This window comes from Rhinatrema bivittatum, chromosome 3 (assembly GCF_901001135.1).
Source record: "Rhinatrema bivittatum chromosome 3, aRhiBiv1.1, whole genome shotgun sequence".
Taxonomy (NCBI): Eukaryota; Metazoa; Chordata; class Amphibia; order Gymnophiona; family Rhinatrematidae; genus Rhinatrema; species Rhinatrema bivittatum.
This window is the reverse complement of record NC_042617.1, coordinates 331,226,728-331,245,635: the sequence shown is the minus strand read 5'-3', so window position 1 is coordinate 331,245,635 and position 18,908 is coordinate 331,226,728. Positions and strand designations below refer to the sequence as shown.

Genomic DNA, 18,908 nt, shown 5'->3' with positions numbered 1-18,908 from the left:
GCAGGAAGAGGATTAAAGACATTAAGGAGTATCTTGACGTCTCCTTGTTGCTTACTGCATAAAGTGAGTGCCATGACCTACTTTGCTCTTTCAAGGAACAGAAACCATCAAACAGAAGACGCTGAAGTAAAGCTAGCTTCTAACTTTTAAGTTTAAAAGCTGAGCGCATCGAACAGCAGATTGTGGATGAGTTGTTGCTACTGTGGTTCTTTCAATGACAAAAGCTGATGACCATGAATGTAACTGCTGTAACTGGGAATCAAGACAACAGACTTATGGTTGTGCAAGTCCCTTCTGATAGCAAATATTAGTTGTTATACCCAATGCGCATCTCACCAATGCATACAGAGAACATAATAGTAGATAATTACTATAAGGCCATCTAGTCTTCGCAATGCCATGGACCACATTTGATCTCAGTCTTTCCCTTTACTTTTTTTTTTTTTAATTTTAATATTTTGCCTTTTGTGACTGGTCAGCCACGTTCCCTGTCCCCAGCGAAATCTAAGATCCTCATTTCGGAAAAGAAGTGGCGCAGAAACCAAAACCCAACAACACTATTAAAATTTAAGACATTACTCCACTACTACCGCACAGCCACGGACAAAGCAAAGAAAGACTTTTATGCAGCGAAAATCCATCAATTCCAATTCAACCCCCATGCTCTCTTCCAATACGTCAACAGCCTCGTTACTACAACGGTCAACACAAACTCAAACAACGATGATGAAACAAAATGTGAGCAACTAGCCTCTTACTTTCACAACAAGATTGAAACAATTATGACACGCTTCAATGCCCACTTCTCTCCCAACTCATATCTATCTCCAAACAGCGCCCACAACACCAAACTCTATCCCGGTGCACTCACTACTTCCCTCAATCAATCGCCTCACCACACAACCCCTCACACCAACTTCGAAACTAAGCTCACAAACCTTGAGACTACTTCTTCTCTAGAAGTTGAGACTATACTGAAAAAAATCAAACCAGCACTGCACCCCGCAGACATAATGCCCACTAAAACTCTACTCTCGATCCCCACTACTGTAGCAAAACCCATTGCAAATATCCTCAACAAATCTATATCATCTGGAATAGTTCCTTCTCAGCTCAAACATGCCATAATAAAACCCACCCTTAAAAAACCAAACCTTGATACTACAGATCCAGCGAACTATCGTCCAGTATCAAACCTCCCTTTCCTTGCCAAAATAATGGAGAGAATCATCAATAAACAACTCACTGAATACCTTGATGAGCATCAATTACTCTTCCCTTCTCAATATGGATTCAGAAAATACCACAGCACGGAAACGCTTCTCCTCTCTCTATCAGAATTGCTTCTAAAAGCTCTAGACACTGGACCACTCATACATTCTTGCGATTCTAGATATATCTGCCGCTTTTGACACAGTCAATCACAACACCCTCATCACCCGCCTCACCGAAATCGGTATCACCGGCACAGCTCTACTCTGGTTCCAATCATACCTGAACAATAGGACCTATAGTGTAAAAAGTGGGCGATGTGAATCTAAGCCAAGAAGCCTCACGCAAGGAGTACCCCAAGGATCTTCACTTTCTTCAACTCTGTTTAATATTTATCTTATACCGCTCTGTCGACTACTCTCAAAACTGGGTTTTCAACACTTCATTTACGCAGATGATGTGCAGATCCTCATACCTATAAACAGTTCTCTACCTAATGCCCTGAATACTTGGAACGAGGCCCTCACAGAAATTAAAAAACTACTTATTGACAACTTTTTAGCCATTAACACCAACAAAACTGAGCTACTCATAATCTCGCCTCCAAACAACGCCACTATGAATTCAACATTCACATCCCAAGTCTGCCCACCAACCGCACAACAAGTCCGCAGCCTTGGTATCATCGACAACCACTTTACGTTAAAAAAATTCATCACTACCACTGTCAAAAATGGATTTTTCAAGCTCCATACCCTAAAGCGCATCAAACCACTCCTACACCCGTATGACTTCCGCACAGTGCTACAAGCTACAATACTGTCAAAGCTTGACTACTGCAACTCCTTACTGTTAGGCTTACCAAAAAATACGTTACAACCATTACAAATGCTATAAAACGCTGCTGCCCGCTTTCTCACCAACACGCACCGCCACGCTCACATCACTCCTGCACTTCAGTTTCTACACTGGCTACCCGTTGCTTCCAGGATCATATACAAATCCATTATGCTAATACATAAAGCCATTTATAACCATAACATGCAATGGTTTTCTGAATACCTGCATTTCAAGAAGACGAACTGACCAACAAGATTACAGCACCAAGCCAAACTGCGGATACCATCTCCTAAACTTACTAAACATGTATCTACTAAGGAACGCTCACTCATCATTGCAGGATCCACTATATGGAATAGTTGCCCACCGAACTGCACCAGGAACCTTGCCACAGAAAATTTAAACAAAACCTAAAAACCTGGCTGTTCAAAAAAGCCTACCCATGACCGACCAGGACCTATTTGACTGACTAGGCCCCCTTCCGGCTGCATACTTCACTGTTAACCTCCCTCCGGTTTCCCCCTCCCACCCTTTCCGGCCCCTGTTCCCTAGAAAACTTCTCTTCAGTATTCTTCCTACAAGTAAATCAAATATTCGGTAATCCCTGTTACACTTACGTCATTTATAATTATTTAAGGTTCTAGTTGCTATGTTAACTGTTTAAGCATTTTACATGTACTGCTCAGTTTAATATTTTATTGTAAAGCCTGTTGCTGCATTATTGTTTGATGTAAACCGAGGTGATGTGCTGCACTTGCCGCGGTATAGAAAAATCTCTAAATAAATAAAAATAAATACTAAGAATTTTTCCCATGCACACAGAATGGGAGAAAAGCCTTAGTAAATGAGGCAATGGAGAATGAAGTGACTTGCCCAAGGTCACAAGAAGAGGCAATGGGATTTGAAGCCTGACTTCCCTGGTTCTACCAGTTCATGTAGCCTCTTTGCAACTAAGGATTCTCTGTGTTTATTCCAAGCCTTTTTTAATTCTGTTACTGCTTGTGGCTCCATCATCTCCCCTGGGAGGTTGTTTCATGCATCCATCACACCTTCCATGTTGAACTATTGCCTAAAGATGCATTTTTAGTCTGCTCCCCTTTGAACCTCTGTTCTAGAAATTTCTTGCCACTGAAAAAGGTTTGCTTCTTGTGCGTTATCTACAATGCTGAGGTATTTGAATGTCTATTGCCCCCTAAATGAATTCTTATACAGGAGTAGTTATAGCAGTCTCTGGCATAACAAATGCTCCTAGCCAATCTGTCATAGAGGGACCAGTCTACCTACTTGCAGCCAAAATAAAATACAATTAGAAAGTAGAGACAATTTGCCATCGCTTCCATTGACTTCAATAAAGCTGCAGTGGGTTGGCGAGGATTTCTGTGGCAGACTTGCAGGTAATTTTCAGATACTAAACAGTTCCATGAGTCACCGTACATTTATAGTGTGAAACCCGTCCATAAAAGGGGCCCAATGCTTTGCCCTGGAGGGCGCCAAGAATGTGAAACTGGACTTCCAGGTATTTTTGACCCAGAACAATGGTGTTAACAGACGGGTTTTAGGGTGTGTGTGTATATGTACATACAGATATATGCAAACAGATGCTGAAATCTGTCCGTTAAAACCATTGCTCTGGGCCGTAAATACCTGGCCTTCAGTTTCACATATGGGGTGAATTTTAAAAGCACTGCTCGCGCTAAAAGGCTCATATAGGTAAGACTCTGAGCAATGTGGATTTTAAAAGACGCAAATTATGCGCGTATATATGTGGGTGCAAGTATAAAACAAAAAGGTGGGTGGAGTCAGGGCTTGTTGGGGGCATTCTGGGCTGGGTACGCGTGTAAATCCATATTTTAAACCCAGCAGCTGCAATGCGAGGTGGCTTGTTAGGCGTGTATATTTACAGCTGCTCCTGAGGAGGTAAGGCTGCAGAAATCACTTTTTAGGCCTAATCGACAGGGTGAAGTGCAGGCTGAAGAACCAGAGGGTCTGGATGGCCTCAAGATCGACTGGTCAAACTGGGAATGGCCTTCAAGTGAGCATGTTTTAAAATCTGCTTACCTGTACGTGTTTAGGAGGACAAAGCCCTAAGGAAGGTATGCGAAGTACGCTAGCTCGAGTAATCGCTTAAAATTAGGAGCACATACATACGTGGCAGCATCTTTTAAATCATACGTACACAACTGCATGCATGATTTAAAACTCCAGCGTGTGTCCACTCATGTGCCCATACACTTATTTTAAATTTACCTTCATACAGTATAATGCTTTGAAACTGTTACACTACAGTAATCTTGTTGCAAAATCTCACAAGCAATTTCCATTTCTCAAATACTATTGTGTGTGCTATATATAACTGTGTGAAAAAGATTAGGTACCCAGGCCAACGTATATATTTCAGTGAATCTCCAAGTGAGCAGAGCTGACAACTTCTACACGGCACAACCCAAAAAACTGGCTCAAAAATATAACATTACCGCAATTAGACAAAAGAAATATTGTAATGTTCCAGACACATATAATCTGTGATATACACAATACTAAACCTACTATGATAAAAATTGTTTAATACAATTCCAAAACGCTTTAACAAAAAATAAATACTCAAATATACAATGAACCAAGAAGTGTATATATATATATATATATATATATATATATGTATTCATGTATAAGGATTCCTTTAGTATTTATATTTATTCATGGGTTTTGGAATCATGTATTTAAAAATTGCTTATTCTTCCATTTATAGCTTCAAGGCATTCAAGAATCTTACATGTTGGTACATTTTAGACAGTGTGTGTTTAAGGTAAATAAAAAATGTTTTCAAATCTATTATGTTGGAGGTCGTTGGAGCTTTAATATGGATTTGAGTAAAAAGGAGTACTTTATAATTATTTTAAGTTTTTTGGTATGTGGGTAAAAAGATTATTTTAACTTTAATTAAGTTTTCTTTTTTGTAAATATGTTTGGGCTTGTATTTTTATATTAAAATTTTTTTTTGCAATTATTATTTTTATAGCTGCGTTCAGCGAAGTTTCAGGTGTTCCGTTTTATCGATTAGTCCCCTGAGGAAGCTGACTGGGCGAAACAAGGGCCTTGTCGGGACATTACTACGGCAAGCAAGAAGAACAATGGCTTTGTGTCATGATAGCTTACATATAAATAAATTAAATTAAATAAGTAAATAAAATAAAATAAATTAAATAAATTTAATTTAATTAAATAGCTTAAACATAACCCCCCAGAATCCTCAAAGAAACCTACGTTCAAACAACTCAGAACGCTTAAATATACCCCCCATCAGAGATACGCATTTGACAAAAACCAGAGAAAGAGCCTTTTCCAACGCCTCCCCTAAAATTTGGAACTCCCTACCAAAAGATCTGAGAACTCAACCCAATCTCAAAACATTCAAAAAAGACCTAAAAACATGGCTGTTTCGTAAATTCTACATTGACATTCATACTTCTGAACATTCTAACTCCCAATCGAACTCTCATCCAAAAACCTCAAAATAACTTGCCTCCAACCAGAACCAATCAAACCCTCCTCCTCCCTCATATTGATACCTTCTGGACTAGAAATGTTTACCCTCTGTTTAATATGCACCTTGTTTTCTTTTGCACAATTGTTCAGAGAGTTACAATTTAAACTTTGTAAACCGTTATGATGGCTTCACCGAATGACAGTATATAAAACTCAACAAATAAATAAATAAATAAATAAATGATTGTTAAAGTGTAACATCACATTAATTGATTTGAGGGATATCACTTTGATAACATAGTTTAATATTTGTTATTATATGTAAGCTGGAAGGAGGAGTATAACGTTTAAGTTGGGCTAATATAGTATGATTGGTATAGTGTAGGTTATGAATGGTGATAAGTATGAGTATAGGGGTAACATTAGGTATGAATTAGTTTTTGATATGATACATATTAAAGGGTCTGTGTTTTTAGGAAAATTGTAATTTCTTGAATTAATAGAGAATGGAGAATATAATGTACATTTAATACTGTGACATGATCTAATTAATATTTCTTTGTAATATTTTTTGTAATAAATTATTTTTTGTGATAAATAAATGTCTTAGTGATTATAAAAAATGTTTCTAATATGAAAAGTGCTTGTATCCCACTCTTTTAGAGTGTCTTTTTTGTATATATATATATATACACACACACACACAATCCAACTGAAAGTAGGAAGGAATGAAGAACACATATACCTGTTACCCTTATGCCAACTTCTCACTGACCTCAAGCTCAAACATTTCCTCTACGCGGATGATATCCAGGTCCTGATCCCCATCAAGGAGTCACTCGCGAAAACACTGTCTCATTGGGAAACATGCCTCCAAAATATCAAACAGCTTCTCACAAGCCTCAACCTGGTACTAAATTCATCCAAAACGGAATTACTACTCATCACACCAGAGAACAGCTCCTGCACCCCCACTCATCCAGCCATACCAAAAACTACACAAGTGAGAGACCTAGGAGTTCAAATTGACAATCACCTGAACCTGAAAGCCACCATCAACAAAACCACCAAAGACTGCTTTTATAAACTCCAAGTACTGAAAAGAATAAGACCTCTGTTCCATACTCATGACTTTAGAACAATCCTACAATCAATCATCTTCGCAAAGCTGGACTATTGTAACACCATCTTGCTTGGTCTCCCCTCTCTACACACCAAACCACTGCAAATGGTTCAAAATGCCTGTGCCCGTATACTCACTAATACCAGGAGAAGAGACCATATAACCCCTATCCTAATGGGCCTCCACTGGCTACCCATCCACTTCAGAATAATATACAAGGCCATTCTCATCATATACAAACACATTCATCAACTAGCCCCAATTGACCTTCATTTCCCCCTCCGATTACACACTTCAACAAGACCGACAAGAGATGCTTACAAAGGATCACTTCAAGTCCCCCCAGCCAAAACTACCAGACACATTACGCTAAGAAATCGGGCCTTCTCCACAGCCGGTCCTACCTTATGGAACTCTATCCCCCCAGATCTTAGAATGGAACCCAGCCTCTCAACCTTCAAGAAAAGACTCAAGACCTGGCTGTTCAGGCAGGCTTTTCCTAACTCCAATATCATTTAACTCCTAACAATCATCACATCTCCATCAACATCACTATTAGCTACCTCTTACAATGTAATTATATGTAATTAGCTGGTTTTCCTTTTTCCTTTTTCCTTCTCATTCCAAGTTCAATTTTCCTTGTTACATGTAACTGCTATTTCCGCACTATTGTTCAAGTTTAAGTTTACTTTGCACTCCTGTTTCATGTGAACCAGCATGATGGGACTATTGTCTTGAATGTTGGTATATAAAAAAACTTAAATAAATAAATAAATAACAAGGAGGTCTGGTGGACTGCTGGGGCAAGCACAAGTCGCCAGGTTGCCAAGTGAACAACTCCCTCCGAATCCAGCAGGGAATTACCCACTGAGACAGAGCCCTCAGCCTGCTTGGAACAGTAGAAACAGAGAGCGAATGCCCCAAGGGAGAAATCCCGAAACCTCACTAGGAGACGGGAAGCTGGGGAATCGCATGTGCAAACCATGGTAGAAGAGGATTTCATTACCGGCCTGGAAACCTGAAGGGCACAAGTCAGGCCCAGGGCAATCTCCAAACAGACTGCCAAGCACTACTCCAGCCTTGAGAGCATATACTACCCCCCCAAGGAAGCACATAGTCCAGCAATTTGCAATCATTGCATGATCCAGGACTCCCCTGTACGCAGACAGGGTGATCCCGAAAAAGGGGAAGAATAGTTTGCATGCTACTCTGAGCACAGAGCAGCGCCTCTGTTGCAGGGTCACTCAGTCCCCAACTCTCTCTGCCATGGACATGGTGAAAGGCATGCTCGCCCATTTGATGGTCTAGAACTCTCCTCATAGAGGACGGTCCCACAGGCAAGAATGATTGGCAATAGCAGTCCCTAAGAAAAGACGCCCACAGAGGCCAGCAGGTATCAAAGTGACTCCTGAACAAGGGAAACCCTGGAGGGTCACTGGGGAGCAACACTGGACAGGCTCCCTCGTGAATAGACCTGCTGAGTGTTAGAGCGACCGAGGAAGATCGCTATCACTCAACTGGTTCTCGAAGCTGGCGAAAAACCAAGAGCGAATGACAGCCAGAGCAGAACCATCCCTTCTCCGGGAATGGAGAAATGAGGGACACCCCTCAAAGGGATGCAGAGTCGGCATCCAGAGGGGAACCCATTCAATTCTCCCCTTCCAGTAGGGAGAGGGAAGCAAAGGGATCGGGGCATCCTGATCGTGAAAGACCTTTCAACTCCCCAGAGGAGAGTTGAGGCACAATCACTGATTGCTGAGGTGTTGAAGTGACCAACTCACCACAGGCAGCTAGTTTCGGATTGGGGAGGTCGACACCATAATTCAAGGAGGGGCCCCAGCGAAAACGGTAAAATGACCGCCACTGCTGGTCCCCGGCCTCCAAGGAGACGCACCGATTCAAGAATCGAGGTCCTGGTTCAGAGAAAACTCTGCCAGGGGTTTCCCCACAAAAAAGGAGTTTAGGACACAGGAGAAATCGAAAGGCACATTCCTCTGCTGAGGGAGGAGAGGACACCCAAACCACTCTCCCGATGTCTACTCCCCTCAGGGTCCAACCAGGAACGCAGTCCTAGGTCAGTCTTCTGGCTGTGGAACACAACCTGTTATGTCCGACTGGAGAGAATAACACACACACACAGATGCCCAGACAGCAGAGAGAAACTGGAGGAATGAGCTTTTTGCTGTAAAAGCATGCTGAGCGGTACTCATGCAGTGATATCTCATCCCATGGATGGCGGCACACCTATGTTCCCATGCGCCGTGCCTGTGGGTAGAATTCCGAGCCATAGCACCATGTGCTAGAGTTGGTGGCTACACGCTGCCCCACGACAAAGCACAGAGTGTGTGATGATGCCAGTACTCCTCAGCACTGCAGAACTGACAAGGAGGCTGAGACCGTGACGAGACAATGGCAGAACCCTGGTATGGCTGAGGACTGTACAGACAGGGAGAATGCCATCGGCCATTGCCTGAGGCATTTGGAGTAGATGCCTAGCCTTTCCTGACTGCTCATTTTGTGCACCAACGTCACAGGAATTCCAAGGGAGTGAAGGAAAACAGTGGGATGACTGCGTCCCCAGAACAACTGATGCTCTGGGTAAGGCATAGTGGAGGGTGGCAGTCTATGACATCTCCCTTTCTAGGTCCTGAAAACATTGCAAGAGGTGGGCCCTCGAACTGCGTCAGGAATGGCTCACCTTCGATTCCCTCAGGGAATGACAGCAGCGAAGTCCCTGGCGACTGAAGGTGCCCATGGGGGTTCTGCAGATCATGTTCTGCAGTCTCTGACTGCAGCCACTTGTGCCTGGAGAGCCCATGGCATTTTCTTGCTCACCAATGCAAAGCCACAAGGGCATCCAGCAACTCTGCCCCCAGGGCTTCGAAGGCGCTTGACCAAACCTTAAAAGGTTCAAAACCATATAGCGCCATCCCGGAAACACAGGCGCCTGCAGACACCGACTGCCTGGTGGTCCCGATGGAGACTCCAGTGCCCAAAAGTATTGATGTACAGGCGGGTACCAAGGTGGCCATAGGCATCTGCAGGGAGGAGCCATGCAGCCCATACACAGATCACCGATGCCTAAAGGAACCAAGGACCGCTAGCACCATCGACTATTCCCCTTGGCTCAATTATTCGTCTGAGGGTGTCGATGCAGCAAGCTCGATGGTCTTGCGAATACTAAGGCTCCAATAGCTGTAGCCCATGAAGGGATAACACAGAGCTCCTCAGTACCTTGCAGAGGACACCACCAAGAAGCCTTGAGGGCACGGGACCAATGCCTCGGATGCCCCAGTATACCAGGGTGCCTCGAGTAGGTGTCGACCCCTGCGCTTGATCTGTTCAAGGTCAAAAAACCCCTGCTACCCTCGGTAGCAGGGTCACACGGGGGCTTGCAAGAGCCTCGGTGGTCAAAGGCCTTAGGGACGACCAGGGTGCTCAATAGCAAACCCAGCACCTGGTCAGTGGTGCTTGATGTATTTGAGGCAGGAACAAGAGGCATCGGTGGCCCAAAAGCCTCCATAGTGGCCCCTGCACCTCGATGGCCTCAAAGGCGGCAATGGTATCAGGGCAGCACTGCATCACGATGACACTGAGGCCATGCACCGCAACAAACTAGTGGACAGCAGTGGCCGCAAGGGTATGCACCTCGACGGCATCGAGGGCTGCCACAGCATTGAGACTATGCACCTTGACAGCATCGAGGGCTAACCGCCGCTTTAACCTCAACAGCCTCGAGGGTGGCCATGCATGCACCCTGATGGGATCGAGGGCATCAATGGCACTGTGGATGTCGAGAGCACCGTAGGCATCAAGGGCACAGTGGCATCGATGGTACCGTGGGCACCGCGGTATTGTTTGCAATGAGGGCACCACGGCTTCGATGGTGCCTCAGTATTGAGGGCACTGCGGCATCAATAGCATCACAGCACCATCAGCACACAGCAACTATACCACCTTGGCACCGATGACACCGCGGTCACCATGGCACTGAGGGCATCGTGGTATCGATGGCATCGCAGCCTTGATCAATGGCATCTGTTTGTGCTGCTAGTCCGCCACCTCGATGCCCAAGCTGGTATAGCGAGACTCCACTTCCACCGACACCAACAGCACTGAAGGTCTCTACGGCATTGCAGGCGTCACTGTACCTCAATGGCATCAATGGTGACCATGGTGCACAATGGTGGACCTGGTCCCTGACACTGTTCTGACATTGATGCGTTAGATGAACGGTGTGCTGGTCACAGCTGTATTTGGCACCAAGATGTGGCAGCAAGCTGCTAGCCCAGGCTCCTGCTCACCATCTCTCCCAAGGAGACTACACTACCAAGACGGGCAAGCAGGAAGCGGAGCCCTGGAAGACTAGTTTCCTTGGGATGTGGGGAGGATGACCTCTCTTCCCCATAAAAACTGCATGGTCCTCGTTCCCTGCACTGTCCGAATCCATCAATGCCAATCGATCAGTGAAACAACATGGAACTCCAGCCCAGAAAGAACGCAGGCGAATCCTCAGGCTCAGCGGCCCTCAGGGATCACCAATGGTCTCCATAAGTCAGACCTTTCGGCACTGGGGAAAGGGAGAAAAAGGAGATAGAGCAAGAAGAGGAAACAGATACAAAATTGCAGAAGCAGTTTTTCTTTGTTGTTTCTTTTTTTTTTTTTTTAAAGATAGTAATAGACTCTGCCAGGCTGCACAGAGGAAGCTCACCATGCAGCTGGCAGACAGTTGGAAAAAAAAGGAAAAAGAAGAATAAACTACCTTAAGAAAACAGTTGCAGCTCTAGAAAAAAATCACTTACAAGAACTGAGAGAAGAGAGCAAAGCTGAATACTGTGAGTAAACGGCTTCCGTGACCACACGGCTCCGTGGAAAAAAGGAGACAGAGTCTCTGCCTAGGGGGGGCAGGGTGATGACTACAGCTGCACATGCTCAGTAGGGCATGTTTGAGAGTTCTAGAATCTCTGAGATCGAAGTTCCATGCCGGGCTCCATCTGATTATGTCACCCATGTGCGAGGACCACCATCCTGCTTGTCCTAGGAGAATATAGTTGTCTACAGTGTTACCAGAGAACATTTCTGTTCTGGTCCTGCACGTTAACACAATATGGGGCCTGGAGCAGGTGTTAATAGCTGAGCACAGGTTAAAGAAGTGTAGAAAAGCAGAAAAAACTGCTTTCCTGTACTTAAAAAAAAAAAAAACCAAACCAAAAAACCTCGGCAGACCACCGAGTTATGAAGACCGACACCGAGTTTACCGGTGTTGGTCTTCATAACTGGCAACTGCGGCGGGGTCGTGTTACCAAGGAGATGCTAAGGTTGCCCAAGCGACCCTAGCGCCTCCTTGCTAGCGCGACCCCCTAATTTGGGTATAGCATGGCGCCCCCCCCCCCCCCCTTGCGGGCATCATGCTCGCGTTAAGAAAGTGGACGCTGAGTTTTCAGTGCCTGCTTTCCGCGCTTTTTATTACATCGGCCCCTTAGTATTTAAGCATCTTCAAAGTGGAAAATCTTTTGTGTGAAAATCTGAGACTAACTGTGAATCATGGCAAGCATTTAACATGGCTAATTAATTGATAGTTTCTCATCTCTGACTAGGCGCTGCTTATGCTTTTTACTACTTTTTTTTTCAGTTTTTATATATATGTTTTTTTAATAATGGGATTATAGTCTTGTATACGATGTTTTCTATATCACTTTCTGAGCTGTTTTCCAGTGATGGTGGTTTGTATATAGTTTATTACATGTATCACTCAATAAAACAGTTTGAACATAATGGGATTATATTTTTTATGCTATTATTTTTTATTATATGTTATGCGGTTTATGAGTGTTTATTGTTACCCGCCAAGAACTGTTGGACTACGCGGGCTACAAATTGTGAAAATCAATAAATAAATGTGATCCAGTGTCTATGTGCTTTGTTGTATATTGTTTAAACGATGCATATGATTATTATTGAACAAAGTAGTAACATACATAATGGCTGGGTTGATGGTCCTTTGGTTTCACATTGGCTTGAACAAAAACATGGCATGGATGAGACATGTTTCTTGGTTTTGCAGAATGTGAATAATTTACATGGCTGTAATATTAATTCTTACTTGACTTGTCAGGAACAGTGGTGGATATGCTGTTTAAATTCTATGAATCTTTTTGGACTTAAGGTAGAATGGTCTACTTTTTATGAATCTAGTTTAATGTTTATTAATGTAGGGGTTTATGGCTTGATTGGTCAGCCAGCTTGGAGAATATCAATGGTTTTACCCATTCTCTTTATGTCGATGTTCTTTATGAATTAGGACATGGAAGTGGAAGGACTATGTGAGCTTAGTCCTTGTATGTTTTTCCTGATAGGTTATTTTTGTTGGTAAACTGTAATGTTTAGATTGTGTGTTTAATATTTTATTTTAGCAGCAATAAAAAAACCCTCCTTTTTGATGAAATGTGTTTATTTATTCTTGTTTATTAGTCGCCAGGTGCCAGGCTCTTGGCAACGTACGTATAATAAACATCCATAATAAAATAAAAAAAGAATAAAAACTACAACTGCTGAAGTTTGTGATTTGAAGGGAAGAAAGAAACCCCATTGTCTTCCTGCTATATACTAACTTGAAGAAACCCCCAGGTGAATAAACCAATTGTAATGTTAAGGAAGCATTTGATCTTTATTACCTTCTGTGATCTGAGAAAGATGCTCTCTCAGATTGATAGCGACAGGATTCATTTTATTTCTAATACTTGCCGAAAGACATTTTTGGAACATTAAGTTTACAATTAGCTATTGCTGGCAGTGTTGGCCCAGTGGTTGGACTACCGCTGAAGATCCTACTTCATTCACTGAGGTTATGGAGATTAAATCTTTCGTGTACTTAGGGATCAATAGAACCACCATCTTTCCTCCCACTATTTTTTGGTTTTAATATTTTTCTGTTTTGTGTGTGTGTGTGTATATATGTTTTGGCTTCGGTCTGTATATTTGATCATTGTTTTATCATTATGTTTTTGATTAAAGAGATTTGGAATTGTTTAAAAAACATGTTTTCATAGTAGATTTAATATTGTGTATATTACAGATTATATGTGTGTGGCACATTACAAAATTACATTGTATATCTCCTCTATTTCAATTACAGCCCCATTAATTAAATATGCAGCTAGAAATAAAAGATATCTAGTTGTTTGGGGCTTTAATTGAAAGAGAGGAGAAATATAGTGCGTTGCAACAATATCCTTTTATTTGGCTTGTAAATGTGACATCTGCCTGCAATTTTTTTTTAATCTGTTTATTTGAGCCACACAAAAGAATATCTCAAGAAATAACAACCTTAGGCTCAAACATCAATAATACACACACACGCCACAATCATACCCCCATTCACCCACTCACTCCACCATCTGAGATTGGGAAGACAGTGCAAAGCCCACTGTGGTTAGGTCCAGAGAAATGGATCAGTTCACACTTCCTTAAAACCTTTTCCCAAAGCAAAAAGTAGCCTTTAAGAACTGTACATGCCCTTTTTGGGAGCAGATCCTTCTGCCACAGTTTCTCAACTTGCGCAGTGCTCTGAATCAGTGCTATCCAACGCACAAACTCAGGGATATCACTGGTTTTCCAGCATGACAATACAGTTTTCTTAGCAAGCAGCAGTGCAGATGCTAGAAACTTTACCCCCCACCCCTGTGGGAGCCGGAAACTCCTGTCCATAATATGCAAGTAAATAACTTCACAGACCAAGAAACTCCACCCCCCAGAATCTCATCTAGGAAGTCTGAGACCTCATCCCAGAACTCTTGTAGCTTAACGCAGCCAGTGAACATGTGCCATAGAGTCCCAGCATGGGTGTTACACTTATGCAAGAGTCAGATACCCAGAGCCTCATTTTAACCCCTAAAGCCCTGGTAATATATACTCTGTGCAGCAATTTAAACTGGATCGCTCGCATATGCGCAGCCAGGAGATATTTGTGAATCAGCACGAAAGCCAAACTCATGGAATCCATATCAATCTGTTCCCCCAAATCCTCACTCCAATTTGCTGCTAACTGTGCCATATGGGAGGAGGACAGGAGTTCTTTTAAATGAGAGGCCAATATTGAAAATTTATTAAATATAGGAACAGTGTCGAGAAAACCATCCTCCTTATCCGTAAGAATAACCAGAGACAGTTCTCCAGCACAAACCCTATAGTGGCCAAGAATTGACCATTCAGCAACTCCCATGCAACCTGTAACTGCTGAAAGGAGAACCAACAGAGGCTATCCAGGTCCACTAAAGATGCCAAATTTCCTAACCCCTTGCTAGCCCAATCGCAAAACACAGCACACTGAAGCTCAGGCAAAAAATCTGAATTCCCCAACAATGTAATAAAAGGAGACACCCGAACATCACAGAGCAGGAGGCCACGCTTTCTGAACAGCTGCTAACCAGAAGGCAGAAACCCCTAAGGAACTGAGTATTTTGCTGTGCATGAACCAAATTGGTTGGCAATTAAGGAGAGGTCCAGTCGTCCAACAATCCTTCCACATCAAACTTCTGTTTGCCCAAGACCCATTCCTGTAGTAGACAGACCCAACAGACCTATCCCACCCTTTTTCTTGTACAGTCACAACACATCATTGTGGATCCGCGCCCTTCTATTATTCCAAAGAAATGAACCCAAAAGCGACCAGAGCCTCTGTACCCTGCCATTGTCAATCCACAAAGCCAGCATTTGTAAGGGGTACAACACTTTGGGGTAGATTTTCAAAGGGTTACGCGCGTAAGATATGGCCTATGCCGGGGCATGGCATGCTGGCAATCGGCCGGCTCGGGCAGGTGTAACTTTTGGAACAAAGGTGGGGGGGAGGGCCAAAAAAAAGGTTCCCTCCAAGGCCGCTCCGATATTGGAGCGGCCTTGGAAGAAACGGGGAAAGCCATTGGGGCTCTCCTCGAGCTCGGCGCGCGCAAGGTGCATGTGTGCACCCCCTTGCATGCGCCGATCCCGGATTTTATAACATGCGGGCGGCAGCGCACGCATGTTATAAAATCGGATGTACATTTGTGCGCGCCGGGTAGCGCACACAAATGTACCCCGTGCGCTTAACTTTAAAAATCTGCCCCTTTGTCTGCAATTTGTCATGCAAAATTATTTGCTGCTGATTTTAACAGATTGAAAATAATAAAAAAGTGAATATCATATATTTGGAAAACCTTATTCTCAAATGTCTAGCTGCTTTAAGAAGCCAATGGTTATTGAAAGTAGACAGACAGAACAACAATCGCAATTTGAAAGGTTAGAAGGGTCAGTGTATTTGTTCAACCATGGAATTGTCTTCACCTGACTATCTGAAGACCTAATGAGTCAATGAACGTTTGGGGCCTTATGAACTTTTTTTTTTAAATGGAGTAATGAATCAACTGGAAGGGTGTCTAAACTTTTGCACATGCCATATTCATTTTTTAAATATCTAAATTAAAAATATATATAAAATAATTCACTCACACACACATACATATATATAATGATATTGGTTATATGAAAATGTCTTGTGACAGGGTTGCTATGGTTGACAGATTAATATGGCCAGAAGCTAGTGCTCCCTATGAGAAACTTGGCTTCTCTTTCACTGAACTTAACAAGAGATGTCACGGCCCAGTTAATGAACAGCTAATGAACAGCTAAATAAAACCCTACATCCACCTGTAGTCCGTATCTAAATATCTAACAGAGGGGAGGAAACAGAGAGTAGGATTAAATGGTCAATCTTCTCAGTGGAAAAGGGTAAACAGTGGAGTACCTCAGGGATCTGTACTTGGACCGGTGCTTTTCAATATATATATAAATGATCTGGAAAGGAATACGATTAGTGAGGTTATCAAATTTGCTGATGATACAAAATTATTCAGAGTAGTTAAATCAGAAGCAGACTGTGATACATTACAGGAGGACCTTGCAAGACTTGAAGATTGGGCATCCAAATGGCAGATGAAATTTAATGTGGACAAGTGCAAGGTGTTGCATATAGGGAAAAATAACCATTGCTGTAGTTACACGATGTTGGGTTCCATATTAGGAGCTACCACCCAGGAAAAAGATCTAGGCATCATAGTGGATAATACTTTAAAATCGTCGGCTCAGTGTGCTGCAGCAATCAAAAAAGCAAATAGAATGTTAGGAATTATTAGGAAGGTAATGGTTAATAGAATGGAAAATGTCATAATGCCTCTATATCGCTCCATGGTGAGACCACACCTTGAATACTGTGTACAATTCTGGTCGCCGCATCTCAAACAAGATATAGTTGCGATGGAGAAGGTAAAGAGAAGGGTAACCAAAATGATAAAGGGGATGGAACAGCTTCCCTATGAGGAAAGGCTGAAGAGGTTAGGGCTGTTCAGCTTGGAGAAGAGACGACTGAGGGGGGATATGATAGAGGTCTTTAAGATCATGAGAGGTCTTGAACGAGTAGATGTGACTCGGTTATTTTCACTTTCGAATAATAGAAGGACTAGGGGGCATTCCATGAAGTTAGCAAGTAGCACAAAATTTAGACTAATCGGAGAAAATTCTTTTTCACTCAACGCACAATAAAGCTCTGGAATTTGTTGCCAGAGGATGTGATTAGTGCAGTTAGTGTAGCTGGGTTCAAAAAAGGTTTGGATAAGTTCTTGGAAGAGAAGTCCATTAATGGCTATTAATCAATTTTACTTAGGGAATAGCCACTGCTATTGATTGCATCAGTAGCATGGGATCTTCTTAGTGTTTGGATAATTGCCAGGTTCTTGTGGCCTGGTTTTGGCCTCTGTTGGAAACAGGATGCTGGGCTTGATGGACCCTTGGTCTGACCCAGCATGGCAATTTCTTACGTTCTTATGTTCAATCAATAGGTGCAAGTTAGTTCTTACCCACTAGTAGACCTCCATTGGAACCTCCATTAATGGTGATTTTCTTGGCAGACGAGTACCCTTCTTTGATGAGATATTCAGCAGCGTACTGGAAGTCACTGAAGCAGTTCTGCTTGTTTGCCAGAATTCCACCTGAGAGCATAAAAAAAATAGATGATTCATCCCATTCTGTAAACCATCCCGTTTCTCATTCAACCATGCAAAATGAAATTATCAGCAGTTAAGTTTGTAATTTATATGGTTTCCTTGAGGTTTTCTATTATTGATGCAGTCCAGAAAGACAGGATACAACTCTTATATTCAGAAATCAAACGAGAATTCTACCAGTATCTTAGATGCTTTCAGAAGTACTAAATAATACATGCAGTGCCAATGTGATGGACGAAATAAAAGATAATGTTCCGAAGACTTGGGCATCCTTAACTTGTGCTAAAAGCATTGCACTGCACATTTTATATACAAGAGACCACATGTGCTGCTTCTGAGGTCTGGCTTAATGGAACATTTGGAACATTAAACGTGCAGATGGCCTTATAAGCAGATAAATCCTGAAATGAATTCTAATAAAGGATGGAATCCAGAAGAAATATTATGCAGAACATACAGTGTAGCGGGTGCTGCATGGTTCTTTCAAATTCATGTCAAATAGCACATGTGTTACCCATTTCCATTCTACATTCCCCCCCTTTCTGCTTTTAGATTGGAAGCTTCCATCATGCCGTGGGCTTACAGCCATAATAAAGACCTCCATCCTGTTGCTGTGAAATAACTATTTTCACAAATATTTGGGGTATAGTTAGCTCCATATCTTCTTGGGAGTATAAACATTTTCAAACTGCGATTACATTATTATTTTGCCGACTATTAAATGCAAATGCCTTCATGTAACTGGCAATCTGACTCAATGCTTCATTTTATGAAAAGATCATTAGTTTTAATCCTTATTATATAATATTTAATTAGTTATTAATCTGTGTCCACATTTTCCTGTCATTCCAATATATAGCATGGAAATCATGCAAGTATACTGCATAAATGCTTAAGAAATCTTAGATATGCAACAGGACTCTTCGGCTCAGAGAAATAACTTATGAATAAAAATAGAATGTCAAGGTCATGAAGTGGGCAAACAGTTGATAACATCAGCAAACCATTTTCTGTATGGGAGCACTGAGAGGAGAAGATCACCTTGCTGGTGGCTGAAAGGAATCAGTAAGTTTTTGTTGGGAAATTTTCTTTTTTAAAAGTATTAGGACGAAGTTAACTATTTGGGAATATTTAGTGTGTTTGTGCTTTTAATAGTCAATAAGGCAGGGAATAAACTGAACTTAGACTATTTGTATTTTTAAATAGTCAGTCAG

General features: G+C 42.3%; 1 protein-coding gene across 1 annotated transcript in view; it reads right to left on the bottom strand.

Moving 5' to 3' along the window:
* Positions 1-18,908, bottom strand: part of PREP (prolyl endopeptidase) — a 488,637-nt gene that overhangs the window by 32,276 nt on the left and 437,453 nt on the right. Inside the window, exon 13 of the mRNA XM_029595338.1 lies at positions 17,548-17,679. Coding sequence (XP_029451198.1) covers positions 17,548-17,679 — 132 coding nt within the window. The remainder of the gene's footprint in view (positions 1-17,547; positions 17,680-18,908) is intronic.